Consider the following 18,849-nt stretch of genomic DNA (forward strand, 5'->3'; position numbering starts at 1 on the left):
TCGAAGGCACTGATCACCTTCAGATGAACTTTGCTCTTTAATAGTCTTTTGCTGGATTTGTTATTATGGTTGTTTTCTTTCTCAGCAGCAGTGGTGACTTTGCAGTCATTTCACCTTACTTTTTGTGCCAATTGCCCCTCCGAGGAGCGGTCCGTATTAACGAAATGGATAGTGGATTAGAAGCTTAGACGGGGTCCATGGCTGCAGAATGGAGTGGTGTTCATGGGTCCACTCATCGACCAGACCCTTGGCATCACCATCTGTCTCCCCAGCCAGACACCAAGTATATTAAGAGGTTTGGGATGGGTACCTGTTTCTGCTGGAGACGCTGGCCTTGGTTCCACAGCTCGTCTGCACCCCATAGACTCAGACCGAGACCCCATGTCAGAATCTAGGAGAAAAAAAGAAAAGGATCGCTGTTCTAATATTGGGGAGGAAAAGGGGAGATATTCCTCTGGTCAACAAAATGGTAATGACAATGTAGGAAACACTCATGGTCCACAGCCAGGTGCCCCAATACAATCTGGAACAAATCCAGCAGCATAGGTCTGCATTCTTCGGCCTTTTGTGGAACATCAGCCACCCTCTCCGTAAGAGAACTATTATTGTCCTTGATATTGAGGTTGCTAGCATTGGTAAAGTCTTTTAGAGTTAACAGGATATGCTTATAAATATTGGTCTTTACGACCCCCTGTGAAGGGAAGGAGTAAGACCTCCATTTTACTCTTGAGAAAACTGAGACTCACAGACTTGAAATAACTTATCCCAGAACATGCAGGTGGAAAGTAGATGAACTGGAAGTTGAAAAAATTAAATGAAATTCCCAAGTCAGGAACAGGTCTTCCGTGACGGGGGAACCAGGTTTTAGGCAGGTCTTTGGGTGCTTCTGTTTAGTGGGGCAAATGTCCTGGGGAGAAGCAAGTCCTTAATTTTTCACCAGCTAGCAAATCATTTACCAGAATTTTAATTTTTTTTAATTGCAGCATCACTGACGTACAATATTATATGTTAAGGTTGTACAATATAGTGATTCACAATTTTTAATGGGTATACTCCATTTATAGTCATTAAGCTACAAGGCTATATTGTACAACACAGAAATTTCTAATAAATAGAAAGCACTGGACTTGGAACCAGTGTCTGGGTCCCACCCCAGGACCACCTCCTGAGATGCTCCTGTGAGCATCTCACTTAACCTCTCCAAGTCTCTTTTTTTTTTTTTTTGTCTGAAAAGTGAACAGAATATCAACCCTGCATGTACCATATGGGTATTACTAAAGGAGAAAAGAAGTGTATCATCTCATTATATCACCTTAAAATGAAAACCATGATGGGCACCTTACTTTCATCTTCCTCCCCTCTCCTCTCCTTTTCTCCTTCTTCTTCCTTCTTCCTTCTCCTGCTCATCATCCACCATCATCACCACCACCATCACTCACATTAATTAGCATGGATGATGCACGAGGTACTGTACTAAGTACGTTACAGGAATTACTGAGCCAATGCTCACACAACTCTATGAGGCCAGGACCATTTTTATTGCCTTGTCACCCATGTGTTCAAGCTCACACGGGTGGGAAGTAAAGGAACCAGAATTCTTACCCAGTCACTCTAAGCCCACCCTTTGTGCTCTCTCACACTATTTCACAGGCATAGAATCAGGTCACCAGTCCTATCTCTCAGAGGACTGGAGATCAGTCAGGAGGGATCATGGGAAGAGGAGGGAAGTGGTACAGTGGCCGGGATCTTTCCCCATGTCTCTCACCCGGCACCTAGGACCATGACACCTAGGACCCCCGCCTGTCTGCTCCCTCCTGAGGCTGGGGCCCTTTCCAGGTCAAGGCTGTGCCTCACTCATCTCTCTCACCATGTTAGACTCATTGTACATGCCTTCCACAGTCCCTGGCTCTGAGTAGGCACTAGGTCAAGGTTCATTAAATTCAAAGGAGAAAAAAGAAAGCAGAAAAGAGATGCCAAATATGCATTTCATCTGAGCCCAACCTGTCCCATGAACCCACGGTAGCATCAGCTCTAAGCAGGAGCCCATGGCACACCCCCCTGGGGTCCTGTCCGTCACCGAGCCTCGGGGAAGGAGGGGCCTGCGGCTGAGGCTCCCTGGAGAAATGCCTCCTGTAGTTTGCGGTGGCCTCAGAGCTCCCATCCTACTAACAAGGGCAGCTTGTGGTCAATGAACTTGATCTCACAGGAACCAGTGCTTACTTCCTTCATCCTTCCTTAGGTTTCCACACTTTTCATTTTTGTTTTACACTGTGGTATCTTATCTGATGAGAGTTGGGGCCCTTCTATCCACACAGAGCACTCACTTGGAAAGTAAATCTCTACATTGTTTCTCTGGGGAGCAGAGTGCCTTGTGAGTGAGAAGTGGGTCCAGACCGTCTCCTATGATCAGTGTCTGCTCACCCCCTCCCACCACAGAGCTTACCTTTCCAGAGATAAACCTGCTGGGAACTGGTAAAGGTGCTCCGGTTTCCTTTCAGGGGTGTCAGACCTGCAAAGAAGATGCTTATTTGTACGAGCTTGAGTGTGCTTGCCCCTACTGGGGACCCACCGTGATCGTAACCGCCTTACCTCCCCAACACTGGCCCCTCCTGGGCCTGAGACTCTGTTTCCCACACAAGGCACATCCCAAAATCTTCTCGAAGCTTTCCTCCAGCTGCTGGTACAAAACCAGAGCTGGCCAGAATTATGGATGTTAGCATAACTGATGCCATCTTGGGCCCCTACAATCCTTTCTGTCCTTCCACTGACCCTGCCTAGGGCCGTACTGTGCCATAAATCACTTCTCTGTCATCAAGGGCTTTGTAGTTAATAGATATTGTTTAATGATCATTAGGTCCAGGTGGCCTCTATGCTCTGGTAGCCTCCAAACAATGATGAAGACCTTGGCTGATGTATTTCCAGCACACGAGAGTAGTTACCCATTCATAAACCTTCACTTAGGAATGCACGTCCTGTTTCCAAGCACGTACCCCCATACGCTAGGTTAATTATAAAATTGTCCTAGTGGCTCCTCAGTAGTGCAGAGTGCAGCTACTAATGCTTCCAGAGCATTGATGCTCAATCCCCATCCCGCCCTGTGAGCAAGTTACCCTATAATAAATAGACCCACTGATTATTTCGAGCTGCCTGCCTCATTTTACGGTGTCAAGATACCGTCTCAGTTCAGTGGGCACTTTTCGTTCCCTCCATCCTCCAAAACCAGAGCCCACGTGTCTTTCTTAGAGCACCAAAAGGACTATTGTAGGGAGGGGTCAGGATCCTGCGACACTGAGAATCACTTAAGGAACTATGGATTGGTTTAAAGTGAGCCAAATTCATAGACGCCTCAACAGCTGTGTTAATTTTCCTTGTCACTTACATCCTCTGAGAGTCTTGCCCCATTGGCAAATGGGGATGGTATTTGTGAGGCTGGGAATGTCTGTCTTCAACCTCATGCTTGACCATAATTTTCCAGCTCCTTGAATGTACTGTGAGCTTCCAGGGGCTGAGAATGGGCCTTATTCCTCTTTATATCACCCACACCTATTATTATCCCTGCCATAGAACCAGTGTTCAGCACCGTAACGAATGCAAAGACAAACGAATAGGGAAAACAAAGCAATCAATGGTTTTCAGAGTCCACCCAGTCAGTGCAGAGCCTCATCTGCCCAAGCACAAGAAGGCTGGCCAGGAAATTAGTTTTCCTAATGCAGACTTCCGATCCCCCAAACTCCCCCAGTTCAATATTGTTGATGGTGAGAAGACACATAGAACAGAAGGAAACCTCATCCCTCCTCTTCCTGGCTCATGGTTTAGACTCTCCAGACATCGTCCCATGCCTTCCACAGTAACTGAGTTAAAATACCCCTGCTGCACAAACAGGCCTGCAGACTCTGCCTTATGTGATCTGCTCTCTCTGTAATCAAGGCTGCAGGAACACACACACATTTAGAACTGTGGGGCTTTGGCAGGGAGCCGGACCCTCGAGGGTTGATGGGTGTTGTGTGGTCTTAATTGACTTTAGGACACTTCTGCAGAGATCATGTGCTACATCTGGGGTGGGGGTTGGGGGGCGCGTGGTATGAGTAGTTTGAATCTACGACGTGGGAGTGGGCACGATCCTAAACTGGAAAACCTAGGTTTCAGAGTCCCTCTTTTACAGGCCGTTTTCTCTTCTCTGTATCATCACTTCCACCACGTCTCTACTTATATTCCTTGCCCTTCCTACATAAACTACACTCCTGAATCCTTGTCTCAGGCTCTGTCATTAGCTTACTGCTAATGACAGCTACCGTAAAGAACTGAGAGAGGCATCCTGTGTCTAGGTGTCCATCATACATCTACTCCAGATGCCCTTGGTGACCATGAACATTATAGATGCATGTAAGTTCCTCCACTCAGCTCCCAGCACCCCAAGGTAGTGACAATCATTGATACAAAACAGACTCCCACAAAGAGAATGCCAGCCATCGGGCTGAGCCTCACCATTAATCAACAACATGAAGCCTTTGGGATGTAGAAAAAACCCAGGAGTATTTCTTCCAAGGCCTGTCTTTCCTATCCAATTTTAAATCCCTGTGGGCACTAGGGGATGTTCAGTCTGCCTATTTTTTAATTCATCTGCACTGCAAGGTGTTGTCAGAAATGGGGCATGTGCAGCCCCAGAGCTTCCCAAGTCGTTTTTCTTAGAAACAAGATGATCCAGACAACACCAAACAGCTGAGAACACCTGACGCGTCCACTGGGAATCGGGGAGAGGCAGACCCCGAGTGGACTCTTCTACGGAGACACACGCCAACCTGGCACCAGGTTAAACAGAAATTGGCGACAGGAAAGAGAAACCTCACAGCCAGTGAAACGTGCTGATAAGACTGCTTCCGGGTGATTTGTGGGGTTATTTGTTTTGGGGTGTATTTGTTTGTTCTGGGTAATATTAGAAGTCTACCCTACTCCCATGGAGTCGGCTGGCTTAACAAAAGAGGAGAGAAGTGTTAAAGGGGGTTCTGCGCCCCACAATCCTTCATCAGTCCATAAGATGAGCAAATAGGAGGCCCACTCTACTTTAATAATGTCCGTATCTGTCACCCCAACTAGCCTGTGAGCTCCTTGAGAGCAGAAACCACTCTACCTGTCTCTGTAGTCTGCTGCCTGGCCTGGCACCTCACACCCAGCTGCTTGCCAGGACGAGCGATAGCGGGGCTAGCTCAGCAGCTCCCCTCGCCATGGCTGTCGTGCCCCTCCCAGCTCATCTCTGCAGTGCACACTTGACCCGCTGCCTTTCCTGCACCTTTTGTTCCCTTCTCCCCACAGCCCTTTAAAATCTTGAAATAGAATATGCTGGTAGATGACCTTCATTCCCCAATATCTGAAGTACAGCGGCCCCAGAGAGATGTCCAGGGAGCAAAATTCTCAATTACCAGACTCCTTAATTTGCTGGTATGATACAAGGGTACCTCTGAAGCACTTTTCTGCTTCCAGTAAATTAGATGCAGGGCCATTGCAGCAGACAGTGAGAGATGCCCCTGACAGCTCCGGTCTCCACAGCTTGAGTTGAAGCCCCAGCCATGGCACTTAATGTAAAGATAGTTTCTTGAAGTGTGACACGTCACGGCTATAAAATTCACCCCCATGAGCAAAAGTGTGATATAACCTCACACTTCTGCCTCAGATTGCCTCTGCCTCACCAGACTGTCAAAAGGATCAGTTGAGTTGATGGATGTGAAAATGCTTTGTAAAATGCGGCACGGATGCTGACGCCCTTACTATTTGAATTTAGTGTGTTCCGTTGGGTTGTGATTTCCTACAACTGGCAATCAATTCACTTACATTTTATGAGAAAATACTCATTCTCCATGAACCACCTGCTGAAGCAGACCCTTGCCGTACCGGTGAGCTGAACAGCGAGAACGGTGTCCAGACCGGACATCCTACAGAGCGCCTCTGCTGCATGTGCAACTGGGGGACCAGGGACTTGGGGTTCGGAAAACGATACCTCAAACTACAGCCTGTAGAGCACGTTAGCACTGCCTTATGTAATATATTTTAAAAGTGTGCCCCCATTTTACAGATGAAGACCCTGAGGCTCAGGGTGGTTAGGTGCTCTGAACAAGGTCACGGAACTGGGGGATGGGTGGGGAAGCAGGATTCAGCTGCCAACCATTAAATGCCAACCATTGCTCCAGGGTCTCCAGTATCTACTGAGTGCCCGCCTCGCTCCAAGCACTATTCCAAGTGCTTCACATGCTTTCCTCCTATAATCCTCCCAATCTCCCCAGGCGTCAGAAGTCACCATTATCCTCATTTTATAATTGGAAAGACCAAGACACAGAGAGCTCATATAACTAGTAAGCATTCACACTGGGATTTGAATCCTGGGGTCTGATTCCAGAGTCTGTATTTTAAAAACCATCTAACCATTTGCAAAATGGAAGGAAGAGGCTGGCCCTCAACCAACCGTGGGAGGGCTAGAAATCCTCTTTGTTATCCCTATCCCCTTCCCACGTGCTACCAATCCACTCCACAGTGTCTCCTTCAGTTGTTCGGATACCTGGAATCCTCACTCCTCTTTCCCTCCATCAGTATCCCTCCATCAATATCTGCCATTAGGAAAAGGTACTTATCAGCTCTTCACACTTTAGTAAGAATTCAGATCCCTATGTTTATTTTCTCAAGGGTTAATTGTACTGAAGGCTGATGTCTTACTGTGGGAAGGAAGGATTTGGCCCTATTGTTCCCAATTGGAGGTGGCCTCCAGATCAGTCTGTGTGCAAGTCAACCTTCAGTCTGGAACATCATGAATATGCCTCAGGCTGCCTGAAATCCCCATCAGAGGGTTCCCTTCTTAAAGCTCTGCCAGCACCCCAAAATATATACATACACAGAGGGCACTGAAAACAATAAAGAACTTCAAAAGTCTTCGGTAATCACTCCTCCTCAGGGAGGCCAGACAAGGGCATAGTCTTCACTTCTTGGGCACGTACCAAGCACACACTCTGTGTTAAGCATTTCACTCTGGATTTATTGCCCATGAATGGATCATATGTCTTTCTTCAAATGCTTGTTTCCACACTGGGCTACCTCTCAGAGTAATGGATACCATGTGTTTACTATCCATCATAGAAATAAGTTATTGGATTTTACTTACCCCAAAAGAAACTAAACCTCATGGAATTCCACAAATTCTGCAATATTTTTTCCAGGCTTTGGTAAATAGGCATTCCACAGATACTATGTATATTCTCTATGCCAGGTTTTATGCTCCATGGTGTGAATCCAGAAATTAATAAGACACAGTTCTTATTATATATTATATAGTAAGTCCAGTTCTTAAATATAACAAAAAATGACAGATTTTTAAATGATACTAAAATCACCTAATAGTAATACTATGTGTCAGAGACCATACTAAGTTCTACACGTGTATCATCTGTAAGTGCCGATATAGGGAAGCAGTTATGAACGTCACTGTGGAGCCAGAATGCCTGGTTTCAGCTCCCTTCTACGTGCAAGCTCTGAGACCTTAGGAAAGCCCCACTTCTGTGTGCCTCAGTGTCTTCAGCTGTAAAATGGGGATAATGATAATAGTACCTCCCTTTTTTAAATTAAACTTTCTTTCCTTTTTGGTTGCACCACGCGGCATGCGGGATTGTAGTTTCCCGACCAGGGATGGAACTCATGCCCCCTGCAGTAGAAGCGCGGAGTCTTCCCCACTGGACCACCAGGAGAGTCCCAGTAGTACCTCCCTTAAAGCACTGTGCTGAGGATTCACGAGTTAGAACAGGCCAGGACCTTGGAGCAGGACCTGGCTCCTAGTGAGCACCACGGAAGATGTTTCTATCACCATTGCCATTGTTTACCCTCTCCTTTCATCTTCACAACCCAGTGAGAGGGAAACTGTCATTACTCCATTAGCAATCAGGCCTGAAGGTATTTACTGGCTTGCTCAAGGTCACACAGCTGGTGTCCAAAGGTGGGATTCAACACCAGGGGGCAAACTCTAAGCCGGGCCAGGGAGGGAAGCAGCCAGGCAAAGGCTGGGTTTAGATGCACTGCCCACTGCACTGTCTAACAGAGCAATGCATGCAGCATGCACGAAGCTCTGCAGAGGAGGAAGCAATAAGACCTGCAGGGGTAGTCAGGGAGGGCTTTTGGAGGAGGTGACATTGAGCTCTCTGCCATTAGAACCCCAAGGGCTGCAGTACACTGAGAAGCATGGAAACTTCTCCGGGAGAAAGGACATGGTCTCTGCCAGCCCTTAGAGGACCACCTTCCAGGGCATCTCACGGCTCCTTTGACCTCTGCCCAGTCCCCTCCTCTCCTCTATCTGGTTGACACCAGCTCATGCTTTCACCCTTCTCAACTCAGAGGGTGGACTGGAACCATGGGGTCAAGTTCTGAGTTCACAGGCTGGCAGATAAATAGAGCAGAGAGGAGACAAGATGGACCAGGCTGCCGCCAACCGCACACTGGGTCCGGAAGAGGGAAGTGAGCAGCTGGGCCCCGTTTACGCTGAAAACTCAGACTGTCCAGGTCGGAAGGAAACTTCCAGGTCACCTAACTCAGTGCTTCTCAAACTTAGCGGGCATGGCATTACCCAGACAGCCTGTTAGAACAGATTCCTGGGGCCTCCCTGGGGTCCGGGGAGAGGCCTGAGAATCTGTATTTCTCATGATCATCTGGTGATGCTAAGCCTGCTGGTCCCGACCACACTGAGCAGCCCTGGCGTGGCGGTCCCTGGCTCAGGACAGAGCAGTCTCCACTCCTCCCTGGTGGAGGTCTGCTGAGAGGCAGCAGAGGCCGGGGCTGGGGGAGGCAGAGAGAGAGCTGACTGGCCGCCGGGGCCTCGGGTGCTAAGGCCCCTCCCTGTAAAATGAGGAGTGGGGCGGATGATCTCAGGGGGGATCTCTAGATCCAGTGCTTATACGTTTATGGAAAATGTTGGAAGAGCTTCTGAAAGAAAAAAGGGCAAGGAGCAAGCTCAATGGTTATTTCTGTCAGTGGAGCCCCTGTCGGGGGGCCAACAGTTCCCTGGGCCCCTGTATCTAGGATGGGCAGTGCTGTGGTTATCTCCTGGAATTCCTTGACTGACAGAGGGGAAATACACCCAGGGAGATAGCCCTGGGGGACATACCGCATCTTTGGCCCCAGTTCTTCCCCCTACCTTGTAGTCACACATTTTACACTGGACTTTGCAGTTCCTGCCACTAAAGGATGGAGTATGTTTCCCCACTCCTGACTTCCAGTTGGGCCGGGCCAGTGCAGTGAGGCAGTGGTGACAGGGACAGACCCAAGCCTCAACCTTCAACGGCCTGGCTTGTTTCCCTTGTTCTTTCCTGATTCTGCCCATAGGAGAACGTGCTCATCCAGAAGAAGAGGCACATGAAGTAGGGCCAGGCCACCCTGGCCAAGTCCAGACAAGAGCGGTCAACCACCAAGTGACCCCCGAGACACGTGAAAGAGCCCGGTCAAGGTCAGTGCAGCTGCCCTGCTGAGCCAGCCTCCCCCCAGCCAACCTGCGGCCCCAGAGCTGTGTCACGCTTCCCGTGGAGCGCTGCTGAGATGCTCTGGTTGTTTTTTCTGCCCCTCTTGGGTACAGTTTCTTTTCAGAAGGATAAACACCTCAGGGTACGGAGAGGGCTCACAGCAAAGGAGCAGACCTTGCTGGTGAGGACAGCTCATTGTGAAGGAACGCACACGTGCAGAAGGCAGAGGCTTACTCTTGAACTCCTGGCCTCCCAGACGCAGCGTCGCCTGGCGGCTGTCTTGCTCATACGTCACCCCAGGACACGCAGCTTTAGCCTGAGCTTCCGAAGGGTCCCTCCAGTCTCTGACATGGCAAAGCAGGACATCGGGAGAGCTCAGCAACCCACAGATGATGGAACCTACAGAGTCATGAGATGGGAGAGAGGTCAGTGTGATGGGGACCAAGCAGAGCCCCTTTAGAGACACGCGTCTGTGCCCTGAGAGGCTTGTAGGCTGTGGGCGGGCAACAACTCCTCGGGAGTGGACACCGGAACTCAGGAGCCTGGTTTTAATTTGGGCTATCCTTCCCCAATCGTCCTGCAGTTGTCTTACTGGAAAATTCCTGAGAGGAGGGACACTACCTCCTCCTCCATGAGAGCCCTTCTTCATGGGGACAGCAGCAGTGACACCTCTGATACCACCAGGGGTCTTACTGCCAGAATCCTCTGTCTCCATTTTCCATCTTTTTGAGGCTTCAAGGAATGATATGCGCTATGATAAGCGCTTTAAGTATATTAATCTCCTTAATTCTTATTGACATTATTTTCTCCATCTCACGGATGAGGAAACTGAGCTTCATATAAGTTAAGTACATTGCCCGAATTTATTGAGATCTAGAAATTACATACTTTATGTATTATTTGGATACATAACCCTGCTAGGTAGTACAGTTGTTCAGATTCTCCCGGGGGAAAAAAAGAAAAGAAAAGAAAAAGGAAATATACCACCCCGCAGCTCCTATTCCCTTCTTTATCCTAACTTATGTCCAAATCCAGATAAGTTTCAAACTTCTTGCACCAAAATCTCCCCAACGTAGGGGACTCACAGATGCCTGGCTTATGAATCTGACGTGTTGTTCTCTCCTGTCCCGCTTTTAACCTGAGTAGTTAAAACTAATCGTCATCATTATCATCAGCAGCATCTTTGTGGTAAAAAGTTACCTGAGAGACCCACTAACTCGGTGGTTCTCAAACCAGGGTGTTTAGACCGATTATATCAAAATCACAGAGAGAGCTTTGAAAGTGCTTGTTCCTGGGCACCAACTACAGAGGTTCCGACTTGACAGGTCGCAAGGGTGGCATTTGGGAATTAGTCCTGTGAACAGCACCACAGGTGATCCTAGCGCACAGCCGGGTCCCAGAATCCCTGAGCTGGTGAGGCCACTTCACTTCACAGATGGGGCTGTTTGAGTGACTGCACAGAACTAGAGGAAGGACCAGAGGGCAGTGAGTGCCTCGCCCGGCCTGGCCGGACCCAGAGCCGGAGCCGAGCACAGGGCAGCAGGGGTGCGTAAGCGCCTGCCGAGAGCCCAGAGGAAGCCTGAGCTCTGCGGCTGCCCCTCTCCGAAGCCAAAGGAAGAATCATGGACTTAAACAAGAGGTGGGGCACGTTTTTCCTCCGGCTCTCGGACCTGGGAAGAGAAATGCAGGCAGCTTTCTTCTTTAACTAATGCTCAAGTGTCGATGAGAACTCCGGGTGTCTGAGAGGTGGGCGCCAGCTGGAGATTTGAAATCACTTTGCTGATCACGTGAGCCGGCTTCAATTACGCTCCCGGGAGCCTCAGGCCACACAAGTGCCACTGAACCCCATTTCCAAGTTGCCTCAACTCCTTGTTGTGTTACAAGTAGGCTCATGAAATGTAGGTCCAGAAGCCTCATGAATTTTCACTAATAATTATCAGTGGAAACAAAGCCATTTCAGGGTTGGAGGTTGGAGGGGCTGGAGTCCTGCAGGGGAGAAGGGGGCGGGGACAAGGGGGACTCTACCAGAAATTAAATGCCCTTCCAGACTGCAGTAAAAGCATGTAGCGGGATTCTGTTCCTGGTCATCAGCAGATCCAGCCAAAGCTTCACAAGTTAAAATTCCAGGACTGCCCATCAGACGAGACTGGGAAAAACATCTGCCTGATGTTTGATGTGTGTCTCAAAGAAAAGCTTAACTTGCAGCATTGCGAGGTGGTTGTTCAGATCAACATAATTCACGGATCACGGGTTACACTGGGAGGGAAAGACAGGCAAACTGCTAGCCAGAAATGTCATGGAAAAAAGGATTGTGTGGGCTTTACCGCTCCCCAGAACAAAGTAATTACTCCATAGATGATCCTAAGGAAAATGAAGTCAACCTTTCCAATTTGAAAAATCTTGTGGTCTGGTGAGTAATCGAACATCTGGGGAAATTGTGGTATCCTCAGAAAAGACATTAAGATTAAAGAAGGCAGAAAGCACCCTGGATTTGAATTGCAGTGTTTCTAAATATAGGCACACATCAAGAAGACATATACAGACACACCTCAGAGCAGTCGCAGGTCTGGTTCCAGGCCACCACAATAAAGCACAAGTTGCAAGAAAGTGAGTCACGTGGAATTTTTGGTTTCCCAGCACCTATAAAAGTTATGTTCACACTATACTGTAGTCTACTAAGGGTGCAATAGCATTACGTCTAAAAAAACAAAGCACATACCTTACTTTAAAAGTGCCTTGTCGCTAAAATATGCTAACCAGCATCTGAGCCTTCAGCGAGTCGTAATCTTTTTTACAACAGTAACATCAAAGATCATTGATCATAGATCACCATGACAAATGTAATAATAATGAAAGAGTTTGACAAATTTTGAGAATTACCAAAATGTGACACAGAGACACAAAGCGAGCAAATGCTCCTGGAAAAATGGCGCGATAGACTTGCTCGGTGCAGAGTTGCCACGAACCTTCAATTTGTAAAAAAACGCAGCATCTACGAAGCACGATGAACTACAATAAAATGAGGTGTGCCTGTGTGCGTGTGTCCGTGTATATGTGTGTGTACAATGTCTATTTTTTTGCTTATCTAAACACTGACATGAATGCGCATCACATAACCACAAAGCATTAAACCTAGAAGGAATTTTAGGATTCAACTTACTTCAATCCACATTCCTGCCTGGGCTCCTTTGACCTCCAACAAAACATTCTCACTGTAGCCTCTGCTGACCACTGCAAGCTGACCTCAGCATTTTTCAGGAATCACCTTGTCTGAACACCCAGCAGCATTCAAAACTGTTGACAACTTCCTTCATCTTTCAACCGTCTCCAGTCTGGTTTCTATGACCTGCTGCTCTCCTGGGTCTCCTCCTCTCTGTCTTCTATGCAGATTCTTCATCAGTTATGTAGATATTCCCCAGGGATCAGTCCCATTCTCCTCCATCTTCTCACCCAGCACCCCCTTCCTAGGAAATCCATCCGTACCCACACCTCTGCTACTACCTCAACGCTGGCTGTTCACACATTTCCATCTCCCACCCAGACTCCCTCTCTGAGCTCTGCATCTTTGTATCCAAAAGCTCAGTCCACATTTTGTGAATGTCTTAAAGCCACTTCATACTTAGCATATACCCACTCCATATGGACCTTCCCAAATATCCCTTTCCCATCATCAAATCTGACACCCGATATCTTCCATCACTCACCATACAACTGTCCCACCAGGTGACCAAGCTAGACAGCCAACAGTATCTACCTCTGAGTCTGGAGAGAATGATGTACAGATGCTGGAATTGATCATAGCCTTGGGTCTGTAGACTGATAAGTCCAGTGTCATAGATGATGTTCTCCAGAATACGCAGTCTCCCCAACTGAGCTCAGCTCCCAGGAATACCCACTCTGACCAGACTCTCTCTCCTCTCTTACCATCTAAACATTACCCATCCCGCAAAGCCTGGATCAAGTCTCTCCTCTTCCAGAAGGCTCTCCCTGACCACCAAGCCCCCTTGACATCTCCCTCCTCTACACTCAAGCCTCCTACGGCCTCAGCCACTTGTGTCGCCTTGTGTATCGAGCCTGGTGCACAGCAGAGCTCCATACATGCCTGGATGGCAGCACAGATGAGGGAGTGAAGGTTATGGTCCTTCATGGTACCTTCGCCTCCCTGACCACATTCTAAGCTCCTTTTATAGATTCCCAATACCTGGAACATTGGATTTCACAGGTATGGTGATCACTTAAGGTTTATAGCTGACTGGAAGTGAGGGTCATAAAAAGATATATAAGATTACTTCATATATTTTTTAATCTTCAGAATTCTCCATTAGCTGAAGCTGCCAATCATGCAGTTGGTCACAGGGAAGTCCCTCTGTCACTAAATTAATAGCATACCAGGAGCCAAGCTCAAGTCCAGCATTTTGCACCCAGTATCTTTATAATGAATAGTCAAATAGGAATTATCATTATCTCTCTTTCATGGATAAGGGACCTACAACTTAGTTTAAGCAATTTGTTCGAGAAAAGTGAGATAGTTACAGAGTGATGACTAGAACCCAGGTCCGTCTGACCTAAGCCCCTTCTCAACAACCACGAGGCTACGTAGCCAAGGACACGGATTTATTTCTGTAAACAGAAGTCTATTCCCACTGTTGAGAGACAACTGAAAATTCCAGCCCTATGGGTCACATGACCTGGTATACAGTAGGCACTCAAAAAATAATCAATCACTGAATGAACGATCAAGGGTGATGGGAATGAACTAACATTTTTCAACCAAGTGTGGTGGGTCCAGGCTTCAAAGGCGGCAGTGAGATGCTGCTGAAGATACACCTGGGCTCAAATCACAGCCCCATCACTCGTGACTGTGTCAGGAGCAGGGTGATTAGGAGCAGCTAGTTGAATTCTCTGAGCCTCAGTTTCTTGGTTTGTGAAAATGGAGCTCGAAATATCTCCTCTGAAAGCAGAACTAAGGAAAAACGTGGTATTCAAACGCAAAGTGGCCAACATAGTATGTGACCTGTTGGAAGGGTCGTGATAGTCCCTAATTTTGTGAATATCACTTTCTAAGTGAGTGTGGCCGCTTCCCCAGGCATTCTCCGTGTTGTGGATCCTGTCTTCTGCAATCCCGCGCCTTCCCCAAACTTTGTAGACCACAGCTCGTGGAAGAGGGAAGCCCCAGCCCTCACTGTCATATTACCTCCTTGGACCTGCGTGAGGACGAAGCCATCGCAACAGGACTCACGGTCACAGGCAAGAAGACAGAAGAGATGGACTTCGGTCAGACTGGCTCCTGATGCTGAGAAGGTGACGGGGCTGTACATCCCAGAGAGCACATTTTGGAAACCAGTCTGTTCAAAGCTTTTCTGACCTGTCATGGTGAATTCTTGGCCTGGGGAAAAGGTAGAAAAAAAATTTTTTTTAAGATCTCAAAACAATGCAGAGTTGAGCAGAGCGTGCTGGTCACATGACAGTGGGCCCTCTGACCACACCAGGTGCAGGGTGCGGTCCACCGAGATGCTCTCTGTGCCATGAAAATCCTGGGCCTCCCGTGTGTGCAGAGCAATGGAGCCCACCAAAGCCATGGCCCCAAAGCAGCAGACCTAGACAAACACCTACCACACCTTTGAGGGTCTGAAGGGGAGGTGTGGAGGACTGGCATTTATTATGGTTTTTATTATTACCAGCAAATATTTACTGAGCTCTAACTATACACACAGACACCAGGCCACGTGCTTTACCTAGACGGCCTCACTTAATGTTCACTGCCCTTGAGTTCGGTTCGGACCGCTCTGCTGTCACGTGTGTTTCTGTAAGGCAAAGTGGTTTGAACACGTGGTGCCCAGGCAGCTCGGCCGCTGCAATGCTGAGGTTGCACTGGTTGATCTGCAGTGTTCCCAGCTTGTCGCTGCCTTGTGTCATCCAACTACAGGTGAGTGCAGCACATACACGTGCAGCTGAAGGCAGCAAAGCTGCGGAAACACAGGACTGCATGATGCCCGTCAGCCCACGGATTTCCTCTGCCTCAGACCGGCCAGCGGCTCTGTCTTCAGAGTGAGGACGGCCGTTTTCCCTTCCCTTCGTGCATCTGTGCGCCTCAACCTCTTCAGGCCTTCCCCTCCCCCATCAAGCTACGCTGCCCTTCACACTTACTGTAGCATTTCTTTGTGATGGATTCAATATGTCTCTTTTTAAAGTTTTGCTAGCATTTTAAATCGGATTGTTATTGTCAGTCCTCTGGCTAGAAGTGGCATGGTTTGAGTTTTGCCTGCCCCTAAGTCTCGTTTTCCCATAAAAGCCCAGTTATTTTTAGAGCATCTTTTTGCAAATATGAGGCTTTTTCAGATATATATATTTCACTATAGCCAACATGTCTGTGCTATTATTATACCCATTTTGCACTTGAGGAAAGAACCTTAACGAGTGAACAGTCTGGCCTAGGTTCACACGGCTGCTGGCGGCAGAAAGAACACCACAGCCTGTGCGCTTGGCCGCCCTGACCTCCCAGTGGCCTGACAGGTCACCAGGTCTTAACCAACACATGCACCTAAAGGTGGTGGAGACCTTACAGCGTGGGAGCAAGAGTGCAAGCTTCAGAACCAGGCGGACCCGAGCGCGAATCCCCGCAGCACCCCTGGCAAGTGAGTTCTTAGGTCCTCCGAGCCTCAGCTTTCCCTTCCGTAACCGGCGAGGATGGTACATAATCCTCACAGATGCTGAGCGGATGAAACGATAGGCTGGACATTAAAAGGCTGAACCATGAGCTTGGCCCTTAGCTGACGCTCAGCAGATACATTACAGGTCTCCAAAAAGCCAGCATCTTCTTCCTCCAAGCCCTCGCTCACGCAGCCCCCCCTGCCTGACTGTCCTCTAACTGTGCCAGGCCAAGCCCCCGCCCACCCTTCGCCAAAGCCCAGCTTGACTTAAAGGGCCCATCTCCCAGCTTTATACGGTTAGAATTCATCTCCCTCCCTTGATCTCTCTTACATTCTGTCTGTGCCTCCACTAAGGCTCTGTCATCCTTCACGCTACAGTTAAGCCACTGGAGACAGCTACTGCTGCCGCACCAGCTGTGATTCCCCGGACACAGTCCCCGCTCTCACAGCAGGAGTCACAAGCCACGTGTGACTACTCGAAGACCAATTTCAGTTCGTCAGAGTTCATGCTGCGGTAGCCACATTCCAAGTGCTTAGCGGCTACCTGTGGCTACTGGCTGTCATTTTGGACAGCAGAGATTTATTGAGCATTTCCATCCCTGCGGAAAGTTCTACTGCACAGTGCTGCCCTGGATGGTAGGGCCGCGTCTCAGCTCACTGGGCATCCTCCCACAGCCTGCACAGAGGACCGCCTGCCCTGAGATCTGGGCACGGTGGGCTCCTTCTCATCCTTAGTTCCAACATTCCCTTCTCTGAAGTTCCTTCCCTGAGCACCCAAAGCAGCTCATGTTCATTTTTCTTTTCCTTTCTAAATTGTCATAAAATATACATAACAAACAATTTACCACTTTAACCGTTTTTAAGTGTATAGTTCAGTGGCGTTAAGAACATTCATGATATTGTGCACCATCACCCCATCCACCTCCAGAACTTTTCATCCTCCCAACTCAAACTCTGTCCCCATCAAATACTAACTCCCCACTCCCCCCTCCCCCAGCCCTGAGTAACTACCGTTCCACTTTCTTCTCCATGAATTTGGCTCTTCTAGGTAGCCCACGTCCATCTTTACCCTAAAGTCCTGTTTCATTTTCATCAAAGCACTTATCACCCTCTTGAAGTGCTTTTATTGCTGGACCAATTCCTCTATCAATCAGGGATGCTGTCTGTTTCGATCACAGCGGCATCCACAGCACCTGCGAAGTGTGTATCCTTCCACAGGCACTCAGTAAACATGTATGGGGCGTGCAGTGCTGGGCTCACCCACATGGTGGTGGAGTCCTAGACAACGGAGCAGGTCTGGGAGATGCTCCCTAGTTGGGGGAGGTCGGGCCTACAGTTCTTGGTCCACCCGGATGCAGTGGGACAAGATGCTTCCTGTTTCTAGGCTTCACCTGTGACATGAGGGCTAGATAATCTCCAAGGAACCTTCAGGCCCTGACTTCCTTTGATACTGAAAAATCACATGGCTCCTCCTCCACAGTCAAGGCCACGGACCTTAAGTGGGTATGGACAGAGGACGGCCCTGGAGGATGGACCCAGCTGTCCCATCTTCCAGGTCACTTAAGCACAGGCCTGTGGAGGGACATGCTGACTGCCTACTGGGTGCCATGGACTGTGCAGGAGACTTTCAGAAACTGTGTCCTTTTCTGCTCAGCTGTGCCACTTTATTCCCACTTTACAGAAAGTAAAATAAAGAAGTTGTTCCTGATCAAAGATAGAACTAGTACGTTGGGAGCGGGGGAATCTAAAGCCAGATCCAGTTTACATCCCTTCTCTTTTCATTACAACAGAACCCAGAATGGCTGGGTCTGTGCATTTTCTGCTTGAAAATATAAAAGGCAAAACAAAACAAAACCAAGAAAAGGCAAAACAAAACAAAAAAAGGCAAAAAACATTTCTGCCCTTGATTTAGCTTGGCAGCAAAGAAGCTTCACGATTCCCTTGCAATTTTCCCCCAAAGTATAAACTTTCAGGAGACAAGGAGGAGAAAAAAATAACAAACACTTAAAAAGAAATACAATTGCCTTTTTTAAAAAATATGATAAAAGGCCAAAGTAGGGTTTTAAAGAACATTTTTGAGAGGGGTTACTTGTTTTATTTTGGTTTTCCTTTTCAGAAAATAATCTCTGTGCTCTGTCATTTTTCAAAATGGGTAGTAAAAATAATTGGAATAAACACTGGGGCAGAAATTCTAAAACCTGGCCAGAGATCAGAGAAAACCCAGCTCTGCTGGACTCCATTCTCCCAGGGGAGCTCTCATTTCAGACAGGATGGAGGTATTAGGCGAAAGAAGGACCAGAGACAAAAGTACACAGACGCTTGTCCCTGCCGTGGGCTGAGCCTGCTACCGAGGTCGGCCGAGGCCCTGGGCCTGGTCCAAGGCATCCTCTCCATCGCCAGCTGCTCGCAGCGCAATTCTGAAGCTGCTGGGAGCAGGCTGCCTGCCCGGAGCTTCAGACCTAAGGAAGTGACATGCCTGCCACCTTCATTCCAATGCCGCCCCCCGCCCCAGTCCTCGCTCAGGTCCCCTGGCCTATCTTCCAGTCCACAGCCATTGCCTCGGGTCATTGGGAAACTGTTAGCAAGAGTGACAAGGATCGTAGAAGGCCTCCTCTGGCTCTTTACCACACACCACACACTGTTTTAAAAGCATTGCATCATTCTGAAAGCATCCTCATTCCCACCCCCCAACAACCTCAGTTCACCTGCGACTACTA

The 18,849-nt window shown here is 48.4% G+C and overlaps 1 protein-coding gene across 1 annotated transcript in view; it reads right to left on the reverse strand.

The window, feature by feature from the left end:
* The window catches only part of TG (thyroglobulin), an 80,754-nt gene that overhangs the window by 8,962 nt on the left and 52,943 nt on the right, over window positions 1-18,849 (reverse strand). The window contains exons 18-21 of the mRNA XM_079902422.1: window positions 14,677-14,868; window positions 9,717-9,881; window positions 2,444-2,509; window positions 311-391 (exon numbers count right to left, since the gene is read on the reverse strand). Of these exons, the coding sequence (XP_079758548.1) occupies window positions 311-391; window positions 2,444-2,509; window positions 9,717-9,881; window positions 14,677-14,868 (504 nt within the window). The remainder of the gene's footprint in view (window positions 1-310; window positions 392-2,443; window positions 2,510-9,716; window positions 9,882-14,676; window positions 14,869-18,849) is intronic.

The sequence above is a fragment of the Stenella coeruleoalba genome, assembly GCF_951394435.1.
Source record: "Stenella coeruleoalba genome assembly, chromosome: 17".
Lineage (NCBI taxonomy): Eukaryota > Metazoa > Chordata > Mammalia > Artiodactyla > Delphinidae > Stenella > Stenella coeruleoalba.